This window comes from Theobroma umbraticum, unplaced genomic scaffold (assembly GCF_002168275.2).
Source record: "Theobroma umbraticum cultivar Fairchild unplaced genomic scaffold, ASM216827v3 scaffold_147.0, whole genome shotgun sequence".
NCBI lineage: Eukaryota > Viridiplantae > Streptophyta > Magnoliopsida > Malvales > Malvaceae > Theobroma > Theobroma umbraticum.
The window spans coordinates 5,022,934-5,035,066 of NW_018397259.1; the positions used below are offsets into that span (position 1 = coordinate 5,022,934).

At 36.1% G+C, this 12,133-nt stretch overlaps 2 protein-coding genes and 1 pseudogene across 2 annotated transcripts; 1 reads left to right on the forward strand and 2 right to left on the reverse strand.

The window, feature by feature from the left end:
- Positions 1-816: 816 nt before the first annotated feature.
- On the forward strand, positions 817-8,330 carry LOC110415171 (D-xylose-proton symporter-like 2). Its single transcript, XM_021426732.2, has 14 exons — positions 817-1,135; positions 1,662-1,759; positions 2,459-2,537; positions 2,691-2,750; positions 2,915-2,981; positions 3,068-3,192; positions 3,570-3,671; positions 3,816-4,184; positions 4,268-4,315; positions 4,424-4,486; positions 5,220-5,300; positions 5,546-5,644; positions 6,542-6,679; positions 7,934-8,330. Exons 1-14 carry the CDS (start codon positions 1,091-1,093, stop codon positions 8,063-8,065), a joined length of 1,506 nt encoding a protein of 501 aa, XP_021282407.1. The 5' UTR covers positions 817-1,090; the 3' UTR covers positions 8,066-8,330.
- A 115-nt stretch (positions 8,331-8,445) lies between these two features.
- Positions 8,446-9,972, reverse strand: LOC110415173 (UDP-glycosyltransferase 73C11 pseudogene; annotated as a pseudogene).
- Positions 9,973-10,309: 337 nt separating this feature from the next.
- Positions 10,310-12,098, reverse strand: LOC110414951 (UDP-glycosyltransferase 73C3-like). The gene is given in 2 exon segments (XM_021426369.2): positions 10,310-10,698; positions 10,700-12,098. Coding segments are annotated over 2 exon segments (1,476 nt in total). The 5' UTR covers positions 12,020-12,098; the 3' UTR covers positions 10,310-10,542.
- Between the last annotated feature and the right edge of the window lie 35 nt (positions 12,099-12,133).

Consider the following 12,133-nt stretch of genomic DNA (forward strand, 5'->3'; position numbering starts at 1 on the left):
TTAAATTGTGTGTTCTTTGTCTTCATTAAAAAAATTAGAATGTCTCAGGCAATAAAATTTTGTAATGCACGTTTTCATTGACTTACGATAAAAGAAAAACAAATTAATCAGAAATTTAATAGATAATTTATATATCTTTTTGAAATGTGGATACCATTTAATATTTTTAGTCGGAGATGTTTATATCATTTAAATTTTTTAACTTAAAAGATTAATATAATTTTAAACATATACAATATGAAGAAATAATAATATAAACAAAAATAAAGAATAACTTAAACAAATTTAATTGTAACTTTTTTTTTGGCACAATCATTTCTTCCTTCTCACTCTCTCTCACTTTTTTTTTCCTTGCAACAACCTTTCTCTAATTTTTTATATGTTGTTATTATATTTATTGTTGTTATTTTGAATATAATTATTTTTGTCATCTTCCTCTTAACTACTCCCCATTTTCATTTTCCTCATCTTTCATAATAACTTAATTATCTACTTATTTTAATAAACTAAAATGAAAATTTTAATTTCTCACATATGGAAGGCGTGCAAAATAGTTGTAACATTTTATTCTTTGGTCAAAAGAGAAAGCCTAGTTGTGATTATTCTATTCCTTTATCCAGCTAAAATACAGATCTAATGTCAGGCATGGTTCATGGGTTAAATTATGCCATAAGTACCAATAATTATCCTCAAAATAATAATAATAATAATAATAATAATAATAAAAATAATTTCCTTCCTTTGAAAATTGAAACAAACCCCAAAAATAAAAAAGGAAATAAAATAAATAAAATAAAAGCAATGCAGCTTTCAAAAGCTTCTCAAACCAACTCCCTTCGACCACCACCGGGACACGCAACAACATTCAAGCTTTTTTATTATTTTTATTTCTTATTTTTCTTCTATCCGATTTCTGCCTGGAAAATAAGTGCAAAAATTTCTTAAAAAAAAAAAAGAATTCCTTCTGCTGCTGTTCCAAGAAAAACAAAAAAAGAAAACAACTCAATTCTGTTCAAAAATAGCTCTATATACTCACCAGCTGCTTTACAACTGATAAACTCTTTTGAAGTTTCAGAGTTTACAAAAAGGCATGGCATCAGATCATGAGCAACCCGGGCTTTCCTCTTTTGGGAAGGTTTGGCCTCTTTGTTACCAAGTCTGGGTTTTCTTTTCTTTTTCATTTTCTTATCTCTTTGGTTGCCAAGAAAATGCATAAAATTCTGAGAAAATGAAGGACAAGTATTGGGTATTAGTTGGTTACAAGTTTGAATCAGCTGTTGTTTTCTCCTCAACAGCGCATATGGTGAAAATTTCTCTTTAGTTTTCTTGATGTTTACTTCTCAAACAAACAAAGGTTGTTTTATCGTGCAAAATAAATAAAAAAATTTGAATAAAAATATTTGTTCTACATATTTAGTGAAAAGACTTGGAAATGGCACTTACCATATTTTAATGCATAAAATTGACATAGATCTTTGAGTTTTTTTTTTTTTTTAAGAAAAATTACTTAAATTTAAAGTAACAGAAGACATAATGATACATATAATTTGTGAATATATCACTTAGTTTACTCAGTTTTTCTCTGTAGTTAACCAAAATCCTTCTTCTTTACCTTCATAAGTTTATCTTTAGAGTTGTTGATTGTATTGTGGATTTATTAGGTGGGAAAGTCTTCTGGTGAGATTGGTGCAGAACATGAACCTCTTATTAATGGGATTCACAGTTCTGAGAACTATTCTGCTTCTGCTGCGATTCTTCCGTGAGTTTCTCTTCAAGATTTTTATCTTGAAATATGCAATGAAAATTATGAAACAACCGTGCATTATGCTATCCTTACCATGATTCACCAATACATAGCAACTAGTTTCGCAAATTTGTGCGTTGGCACATATCCAAATTGAGAGCTGGTAAAAGATTGGCCTTTTGGCCTAGTATGAATTGGAGTTAGGGAAAATTGATTATTATATGTTCTCATATATGCTTTATTTTCAGTTAGCTGAACTTAGGAAAAGATGCTATTGACTTGTATGAACCTGGAAGTTCTTGAAGGAATTAGAAATAGCTTGGCTTCAATTAAGAATTGAATTGCAGTCCAAGGTTCACGGATGGGATTAGAGCTGTTTTCTTTACTGTAAATTTATTCCCTCATGTCTGGAAACATGTCATGACCTAAATATGTGCTTCAATGAGGTAAAAATGTGCTGCATAAACGTGAAAAGGAATAAGCATGTAATTAAATGTATTCTAATAAATTCGCTGGACTCTCATCAATAATTGGGGTTATTTATGAGAATAGACAATTTAGGGTACAATCCATGGAACTTTTAAAGCTACCAATCTAATTGGAAGTAATATAAGGGCTGATGTTGATTAGCTGATCATTTGTTATGCTTTAAAGGAACCACAATGTTTGTGTAATTACTATTTTCTTACTGAAGGTATGTCTTAATGGTTTCAGGTTTCTGTTCCCAGCTCTTGGAGGACTCTTATATGGTTATGATATTGGTTCTACATCCTGCGCCACAATTTCTATTGAGGTATACTTGTTATGAAGTAGTGAACTATGGTAAAGATTGTTAATTTGGTATCATGCTTGTATCATAGTAGTTAGATCTGTAGTGATTAATTCTTTAAACTCTCTGTCGTCCCATGTTCCTTAATGCTTATCTTATCCTCATATATTCTTGCAGTCAGCAACCGTAAGTGGAGTTTCATGGTATGACCTGTCTTCTGTCGAAATTGGTCTCATTGTGAGTTGCTGACTTGTTTCTTGTCATTACTCAACATTTATTAGTACAAGCTTTCTTTTTATTTTGCTCTTCTCCATTTTCTCTTTTCCTCTTGAAGCACATGTTTGGTAGTAGCAATGCTTAAGAACTTATCATGCAAATACTCTGTCTGTTGCTTTCTCCAGACTAGTGGCTCATTATATGGGGCCTTGATTGGCTCAGTCTTGGCCTTCAATATTGCTGACTTTCTAGGTCAGTTTGTTTTATCTTTCTTTTTTATGATGGGAATCCTTGAATTGGATGATAAGCTTCTTTTTTGATGAATATCTCAATTGCAGGACGACGAAGAGAGTTAATTACAGCTGCCATCTCGTACTTTGTTGGAGCACTTGTTACAGCATTTGCACCTAACTTAGTAGTTATGGTGATTGGACGTTTTGTGTATGGCATAGGGATTGGACTGGTAATAAACTAGATGCTCAGGCATTAGCTTATGAATTTTATGGTTGACCATGTCGTAGCATACACCTCTTGCTTTTGGGTATACACCTATATTTAGGTTGAGAACTATGTACATGTATAACCTCTATGCACAAGAACATATAATTTAATAAATTATGTAGCTAAATAGAATATCTTTTTCCCCCCACAATGGTCAATACTTTCTTTTAATTTAATATTCTGAGAAACTCCAAATTCCATGATTAGCTGGCAGCGCAATGGACTCAATGGAAAGCAGCATCTGTAACTACAAACAAGAATTTACTTCTTTTTTTTTCATTTAAAAAAAAATAGTTATTCTTGTGTGAATCAATGAATTTTAAGTTTCTTCACTTCTAGGCAATGCATTCTGCTCCAATGTACATTGCTGAGACAGCCCCAAGTCAGATTCGTGGTCTGCTAATTTCTCTGAAGGAGTTCTTTATAGTTCTTGGGATGGTTGTAAGTGCTTCAACTTTTTCCTGGGGCTTTTCACTTTTTTGTTTTAAGTCATGCTAGTATGAATTGTGATCGACCAATATCCGCTTTGAATTTTTTCCTCTTTTCTTGAAACATGCAAACAGTAAGCACCTGGATATTGTGCAGGCTGGTTATGGAATTGGCAGCCTCTTAGTTGAAACAGTTGCTGGCTGGCGCTATATGTATGGAGCTAGTACCCCTTTGGCAGTGATCATGGCAATTGGAATGTGGTGGCTTCCAGCATCGCCCAGATGGCTGCTATTGTGTGCCATACAAGGAAAAGGCGATATGCAGGAGTTAAGAGAAACAGCAATATGTTGTGTATGCCGGCTCAGGGGTCAATCTATTGGTGACTCAGCTTCTGAGCAGGTAGATGAGATTTTGACTGAGCTTTCTTATGTTGGTGAAGAAAAAGAAGCTACACTAGGGGAAGTGTTCCATGGAAAATGCTTGAAAGCCCTCATTATTGGTGCAGGTTTAGTTTTATTTCAACAGGTATTATCATTAACTAAGGAGTTAGGCTATGAAGGTAGTATCGATTTACCCTGACTGACATATATCTTCAATTTTCATGATAGATCACTGGTCAACCAAGTGTGCTATATTATGCTGCATCAATCTTTCAGGTATCAGATTGATTTACGTTTATGTTATTCATTGCAAATTTAAAGTAATTCTTTGATGGATCTTGGAAGAAGACATATACTTCATCCTAACCGATAACAATCTGATAGAGTGCAGGATTTTCTGCAGCATCTGATGCTACCCGAGTCTCTATTCTACTTGGTTTACTGAAGGTAAAATTCTTTTTCTTGATGTATAAATTTGTTCAAAGACACTTCAGAGAAGTGAAAAAACATTTATTTTTTTGGGCATGGAAGTTCCAGTGTGAAATGCAAAGCATTTACTTTATTTAATATTTGGGCTAGAATGGTTTCCTGTTTTAATCCATATTCTTTTTAAAGCATATGCTATGGACGACTTCTGTAAATTTCAAATTTCTACCAATTGTTTACGACTCTGAAAATTTGTACTTGCTATCTTATTCTGTTTAATTTTTCATATGTGTGTAATTTATGTTCTGTTGCTTTATGCCTTCCTGTTTAATTTGTATGCTTTGCTTTACTTAGTTGCACAAGATGCTTGAGTCTGCTTTTCAACCATAGAGAAGCTTTTCAATAGCATTTTCAAAGTCTATGAGTATCGACTTGTATTTACCAAAAGCGTGATAGGTTTGTTTTGACAAAATACATTCCTTAGTGCTCTGGAAGATTTTTGGCATATTGTGTTCTTGCATGATTAGCTATCTCTGATTTTCTGATTGATTGTTCAAGCATGCATATGTCACAACGCATGTTACCTGCAACCAAGATAATGTCAGACAAAATGTTTTTGTTTTTGTTTATCATTTTTATGCCTAGACCGTTGCTCCCATTCCTCCCTTCTGCATGATTGACAAAATCTTCTCCAAAAGGGGACTTAACAGCCATTTAAACCAGAAAGTCTTGACATTTTATTTTGTTGTTATAGTTGATCATGACAGGAGTAGCTGTTGTAGCCGTTGATAGGCTTGGGAGGAGACCTTTACTATTGGGTGGTGTTTCTGGCATGGTAAGTCCTTATATCTGCTGTTTGCACTAACGCAGAAATCTTGAGCTGCTTGAGGCAAAAGTTTAAATTTTTTTCTTGAAGCTTGTGACACCATTCTGTTGGATTTAAATTTCTGCTTGCTTGAGTCAATGTTCACTTGCTGTAAGTAGATAAATAAAATCTGAGTTACAATTATTTGACTTGAAATACCAGTGAGAATTGAGAAACAATTTCCTGTTATGAAATATGCTGTGTCTGTGCAACAGGTTGTTTCTTTGTTCCTGCTTGGATCATATTACGTTTTCCTGGATGATGTGCCAGCTATTGCTGTTGCTGCACTGCTGTTGTATGTCGGGTGTTATCAGGTAATCAATATTATCTTTTCTTTCTTCATGTTAATTATCTTTCCACTATTTGTGATTTTAATATGAAAAAATTCATATATGGTAGGACTCATCTACAATCATTAACTTGGGTTCTATGAAAAAATTCATATATGGTAGGACTCATCTACAATCATTAACTTGGGTTCCTGTACCTGTTGGTTAGACTGAAACAGTATTACATCCAGACTATACTTCTATTTGTAATTGTTCTATTTTGTTTGTATGGAAGGCAATTCATTGGAATAATAGTGATAAATTCACATCATGATAATGCTTGCCTCGCTGTTCTATCAACTTCTGTTCATTAATATATTGCAGTACATTTGTAAGCATACTTCAATAACTTTTGTCGTTACCGTGCTCCTAACATAAAATCATAACTCTCATAACTACGGTTCAAATCTGGCATTATAGTTATGTAAGGCTATTCTTTTTTTTTTCCCTTTGTTATGTGTTTGTGTTTCAAGAGAGCTGGAACGTTAGCCTGGACAGCTCATGTCATGTTGATCCTTATCTAATGCTGTTGCTGAAAACATTGCAATAGTGATGAAAAAACAAGGAGATTTTTAATGAGTTATCTAAACTAGTAGGTTGATGTCTTCTTGCATAGTTATGATGTTCACTGGTTCTGTTGGGTTGATTATTTGATATGGGAAGCCAGTCTTTCTTGCCATTCAGCCTGGAAAAATATGGATATATGCGACTTATTGTACTATTTTGTTGCAAATGTGTAGAATTTTTGTATAAAATTTTTTATGATTATTTTGTTCTCAGTTGTACTACTTAAATTTTCCCTATTTCTTGCAATAGTGGGTTATAGATTTGGGATTAATTTATATGTATCTTTTGTTGCCTATAATGAAATTTGTTCTGCAGTTATCCTTTGGTCCTATTGGTTGGCTGATGATTTCGGAGGTTTTTCCACTACGCCACAGAGGGCGAGGACTTAGTATTGCTGTGCTTGTGAATTTTGGAGCAAATGCACTCGTAACATTTGCATTCTCTCCTTTGGAGGTACTTGAGCGTTTCAACATATTTACTTTCTCAAATATAATTCCTTTGAAAAGTTTTGTTAATCTCATAACTTAGATGCATGCTATCCTCATAAAGGCAGTGACAGGATCAATTCCTTTGAATAGTTTTGTTAATTTCATCCCTTAGATGCATGCTATCCTCATAAGACAGTGACAGGATCATGGAGATAATCAATCTTCATAATTTTATTATAATCACAGCACTAACTACTGTCAATGTCTGGGTTTCCAATAATAGCAGTTTCTTTATGACTATATATTTTGGGTAATTTAGCATAGTTATCTCATAAAAACATGGATAATGTGCTCTTGTTTCTCTTGTGATGCTTTTTTAAGTAGTGTTAATTGCAGAAAGTAAGTGTATTCGAAAATTGTGCTATCTCATATAAGCATAAATGTTGAAAAGGTTTACATGGGGCATGGAGTTTATAGATGTGGTAGTGGCACAGATTTCTCTCCGGAGATTGGGCATTAGCATTTCATAGATATTTTTCTCAGGCGTAAATAGCAACGCATAGAGGAGGCCATGAACTAACTCCTTAAACTATGTTGATTCCAGTTTTGAATTTTGAATTTGTCTTGATATGCATGTAAGATTGATATCAATAACTATCATTGGTGATGCTCTGAAGTGGAGATAGAAGAGAAAGTAGTGACAGAATTACTTTAGTTCTCTTTGGAAAATAAAAATTTCATTGTGGACAATCACCTACAAGCCACTGAACTTGAGAGAGCTGCTTCTTGAGCCATCATCTCACCTGACACTAATAGAAGTTAATCATTGTGATGATATAGGAATGGTGGTGAGTGGTTGGAGTATTTTTGTGACTAAATATACTCCCATTTTCTTTGGCTTTCCAAATGTCATATTGAATTTACATTCAAGAATGTACATGCTGTCACTTAGACGAGGACACTGATTTAATCAAGTTGCAAGACACCATTCATTTAGTACAAATTGCCAATATGTGTAAAATAAGTGTATCATTTCTTAACTTTTCTGTTCGCTTTGTGTTGCCTTTGCTCCTAGATATATTACTGTCTTCATGTCCTGTTTTCCGACTCATAAAGGGTACAATAAATTGTTAACTACTATTGTTCTTCATCTTTAACTTTTTTTGTTTTTTTTTTTTTTGCTTTAGGTAGATTATGCACTACCTTTCTTTTTCTTTTCAAATTCCATGACTTTTATGTTGATAGCTGGTAGTTATTATTTATTCTTCTTCGACTATAGGCATGGCTGGGAGCTGGAATTGTATTTTATGTGTTTGGAGTGATAGCTGTATTGTCTCTGCTCTTCATATTCTTCATCGTACCGGAAACAAAGGGGCTAACTCTCGAAGAAATTGAGGCTAAATGCCTATAGGTTTGTTGCTACCTATTCAACCATTTAGTGCTATACAGAATATCCCTATGTAATTTCATCTATGCAGGCAGTTCCTTCTTTTCTTTGTTTTTCCAAAAAAAACAAAAGCTTATGCAACTTTTAGGTATAAGTATAGGAATAAAAGTAAAAGTTAATTTGTATGTCATGGCTATCCCTTCTCTTTAGAAGACAGCTACACATTTTTCATACATCTTGCCGCTCTGTTCTGATTTATGTAATCTATTATTTATCTGGTATTTGTCTTCATCACTCTTACCATACAATGAACATGCGTATGGAGTTGATGACAAGGTAAAAGTGGTATTTTCCAAATTAATCTAAAACAACACTACAATGGAGATAAGACCTGCTTCTTCATCTCAGGTGTTATCTTGCTTTTTAGCATAATCTCTTTGCATGATATCTTGGATTAACTGTGTAATGTTGAGGTGAGAAGATCACCCCGTTTCAACGGCCTTTGCCATTTCTCCAAGTTTCTTGGCTCTCTTTCTTCTCTCTTCTCCTTCCTCTCCTCCATCCATCAACCTCTCTATAGCCTCTTCAACATCTTTCTTCTTTACTAACACTCCCAACCTTCTCTTCTTCCGCCCACCTCAGAGGCTCTCTACACCAACCTTCACACCAATTTTAAGTATTTGTACGGCCAATTTCCATTGGCAAACTGGTCTGTAAATAGCGGCAAAGTTATCAATGGCACACCGGCACAAATGCCTTCAATTGTGGAATTCCGGCCACAATGAGTAAGCCTCCGATTGCTGGACAATATTAGTACTTGTGGAGCCCAATCCCGGATCACAAGGCCTCTTCCTTTTTGTTCTTTCCTCAAAACCATCCTCTGAAATCCACTTCTCTACTGCTTTTGATGGATCACTTCCTCTTATAACCCAAATAAATGGTCTATTCGATGCCTCTAAACCTAAACGAGCTCTATTGATTGTGAGGTATCACATTAGAGGCGCTTCCGAGACAGGCATAGACTACAGAACCAGGTCTTTGAGATCGAGCCATCTCAGGAGTCGGTGTTCATCTACGGAGGCCTTGTTACCTCTCTCAGCCTTTAACGAGGCATCCTTGTTACACAGTCAAACTGGACCAACGCACCATGCTTTGTTTCCTCTTACCTTCCTGTATTCCTTGACCATTTTCCGGCTCCATCTCTTCCAAAGTATTTATTACTATGCCATAGGATGCTAGATCGGCCTACTTCCATTCCTGGAAAAATTCTTTCAGTTTTCATACAAACTTTCGGAATCTGGGCTTTAGTAAATTCACTGTCAGGCATGTTAGGCACAACAAAGTTACTCTGACTCCGATGTTACACGCTCCAAGGATCTTGGAGACGCGTAAATTATGGAGGCAAAGAAGAAGAAAGCAAGAAACACATGGAACACTATCCTTGAATCTGAAACGGTTAGCAAATATGCAGTGTATATGACAACAAGACATCCGATATGATACAGCTTGGCCGTGGCATTAGCTCCTCAAAACAATTTTTGTACCGGCTTTTTCTAGCATGTTGGCTGCTTGGAATAAATTCAAGGCTAAGCTAAACGAAGGCAGCATATCGAAGTTCTCACACCCTTCGGGCAATCCTGATTCTGCACATGGAAACCGGAATTCAACTAAACGGATAGAGAGCCCTGATTCTATGGCACGATCAAGGATTGACTTGAACCTGGCTGCATTATGAGGAGTTGCAACTATGGTTACGATCACGCCTTGCTGTGCCAATAACCTAGCAATGTCTATCATGGGGGTCATATGGCCTTGACCCATGAAGGGAAACAGGACAAAGTGAAGCTGCTCGACTTGAGTAACCATGGCAACTGTTACTATTAAACTATAAGCTTCGATCACTCAACTTTTAACAGAAATTAAGCGTAGACCAAAATGATATGGAAAAGCCAACCTTCAACTCGTGTACGTTTTAGTATAAAAGAAACTCTAGGGTTGCTTTCATGGTGACGTAAGAGCATACATAAGCATTTTCGATTATCTGGGAAAAATGAAATTCGGTGGACAATGTTCAGCCCATGCGTTTGGAAAAATCTACATGGTATAGTTTGACTCTCTTGGCTCTCCCAAATGGGTCACCATGGAAAGAAGATAGAAATGAATTAGCATTCACAGAACACTTTTTGTTGGCTTTTTCTTTTCAAAAAAGAAAAAATAAGGCAAAATCTTATGCAACTTTTAGGTATAGGTACAAGAATACAAGTAAAAGTTAATTTGTACTCATGGCTATCCCTTCTCTTTAGAGGACAGTAACACAAACTTTTTTTATACATCTTGCAGCTCTGTTCTGATGTATGTTATCAATTATTTATCTGGTATTTGTATTCATCTCTCTTACTATCCCATGAACATGCATATGGAATTGATGACAAAGAAAAAGTGGTATTTTCCAAATTAATCTAAAACAACATTACAATGGAGATAAGTCCTGCTTCTTCAACTCAGGTGCTAGGTTGCTTCCTATCATATGGTCTTTGCATGATATCCTGAATTAACTGTGTAATGTTGAGGTGAGAAGATCCCCCTGTTTCAACAGCCTTATTTGCCATTTCTCCAAGTTCTTGACTCTCTTTCTCTCTCTCTCCTTCCTCTCCATCCATCCTCAACCTGCTCTATAGCATCTTTAACATCGTTCTTCTTTACCAACACTCCAACCTTCTCTTCTTCCGCCCACCTCACAGGCTCCTCTACTCCAACCTTCACTCCAATTTTAAGTATTTGTGCTGCCAATTTCTCGTTGGCAAACTGGTCTGCAAATAGCGGCCAAGTTATCAATGGCACACCGGCAGAGATGCCTTCAACTGTCGAATTCCAGCCACAATGAGTTAGGAAGCCTCCAATTGCAGGATGTGACAATATTAGTATTTGTGGAGCCCAACCCCGGATCACAAAGCCTCTTCCTTTTGTTCTTTCCTCAAAACCATCCTCTGAAATCCACTTCTCTACTTCGTTTGATATATCACTTCCTCTTATAACCCAAATAAATGGTCTATTCGATGCCTCTAAGCCTAAACCGAGCTCTGTTGATTGTGAGGGTATCACATTAGATTGGCTTCCGAGACAGGCATAGATTACAGAACCAGGCTTTTGAGAATCAAGCCATCTCAGGCATTGATGTTCATCTACCGAGGCCTTGCTGCCTCTCTCAGCCTTATCCAAGGCATCATTGTTACATAGGGAAACTGGACCAATGCACCACACTTTGTTTCCTCTTGCCTTCCTGTATTCTTTGACATATTCTGGCTCCATCTCTTCAAAAGTATTTATGACTATGCCATAAGATGCTTGCTCGGTGTTCTTCACTTCTTCGGAAAATTCTTTCAGGTTTCCATACATAACTTCTGGAATCTGGGATTTAGTAAATTCAACTTTGTCAGGCATGTTAGGCACAGCGAAGTACTCTGACTCTGAGGTTATGCGCTCAAGAATCTTGGAGATGCGTAAATTATGGAGGCAAAGAAGAAGAAAGCAAGAACCACCATGGAACACAATCCTTGGAATCTGAAACCGGTTAGCAATGTCGAGTGTATATGACAACAAGACATCCGATATGATACAGCTTGGCCGTGGCATTAGCTCCTCAAACAATTTTTGCACCGGGCTTTCTAGCATGTTGGCTGCTTGGAAGAAATTCAAGGCTAAGCTAAACGAAGGCAGCATATCGAAGTTCTCACACCCTTCAGGCAATCCTGATTCTGCGCATGGAAACCGGAATTCAACTAAGCGAATAGAGAGCCCTGATTCTATGGAACGATCGAGGATTGACTTGAACCTGGCTGCATTATGAGGAGTTGTAACTATGGTTACGACCACGCCTTGCTGTGCCAATAACCTAGCAATGTCTATCATGGGGGTCATATGGCCCTGAGCCATGAAGGGAAACAGGACAAAGTGAAGCTGCTTGACTTGAGTAGCCATGGCAACTGTTGCAACCAAATTATAAGCTTCGATCACTCAACTTTTAACAGAAATTAAGCGTAGACCAAGAATGATAATGGACAAGCCAAGCTTTAACTTGTGTAAATATTAGTA

Coding starts and splice junctions, on each gene's coding strand:
- LOC110415171 (XM_021426732.2), top strand. CDS start 1,091: ATGGCATCAGATCATGAGCAACCCGGGCTTTCCTCTTTTGGGAAG. Junction 4,316..4,423: donor ATGCTGCATCAATCTTTCAG/GTATCAGATTGA, acceptor ACAATCTGATAG/AGTGCAGGATTTTCTGCAGC. Junction 4,487..5,219: donor TTCTACTTGGTTTACTGAAG/GTAAAATTCTTT, acceptor TTGTTGTTATAG/TTGATCATGACAGGAGTAGC.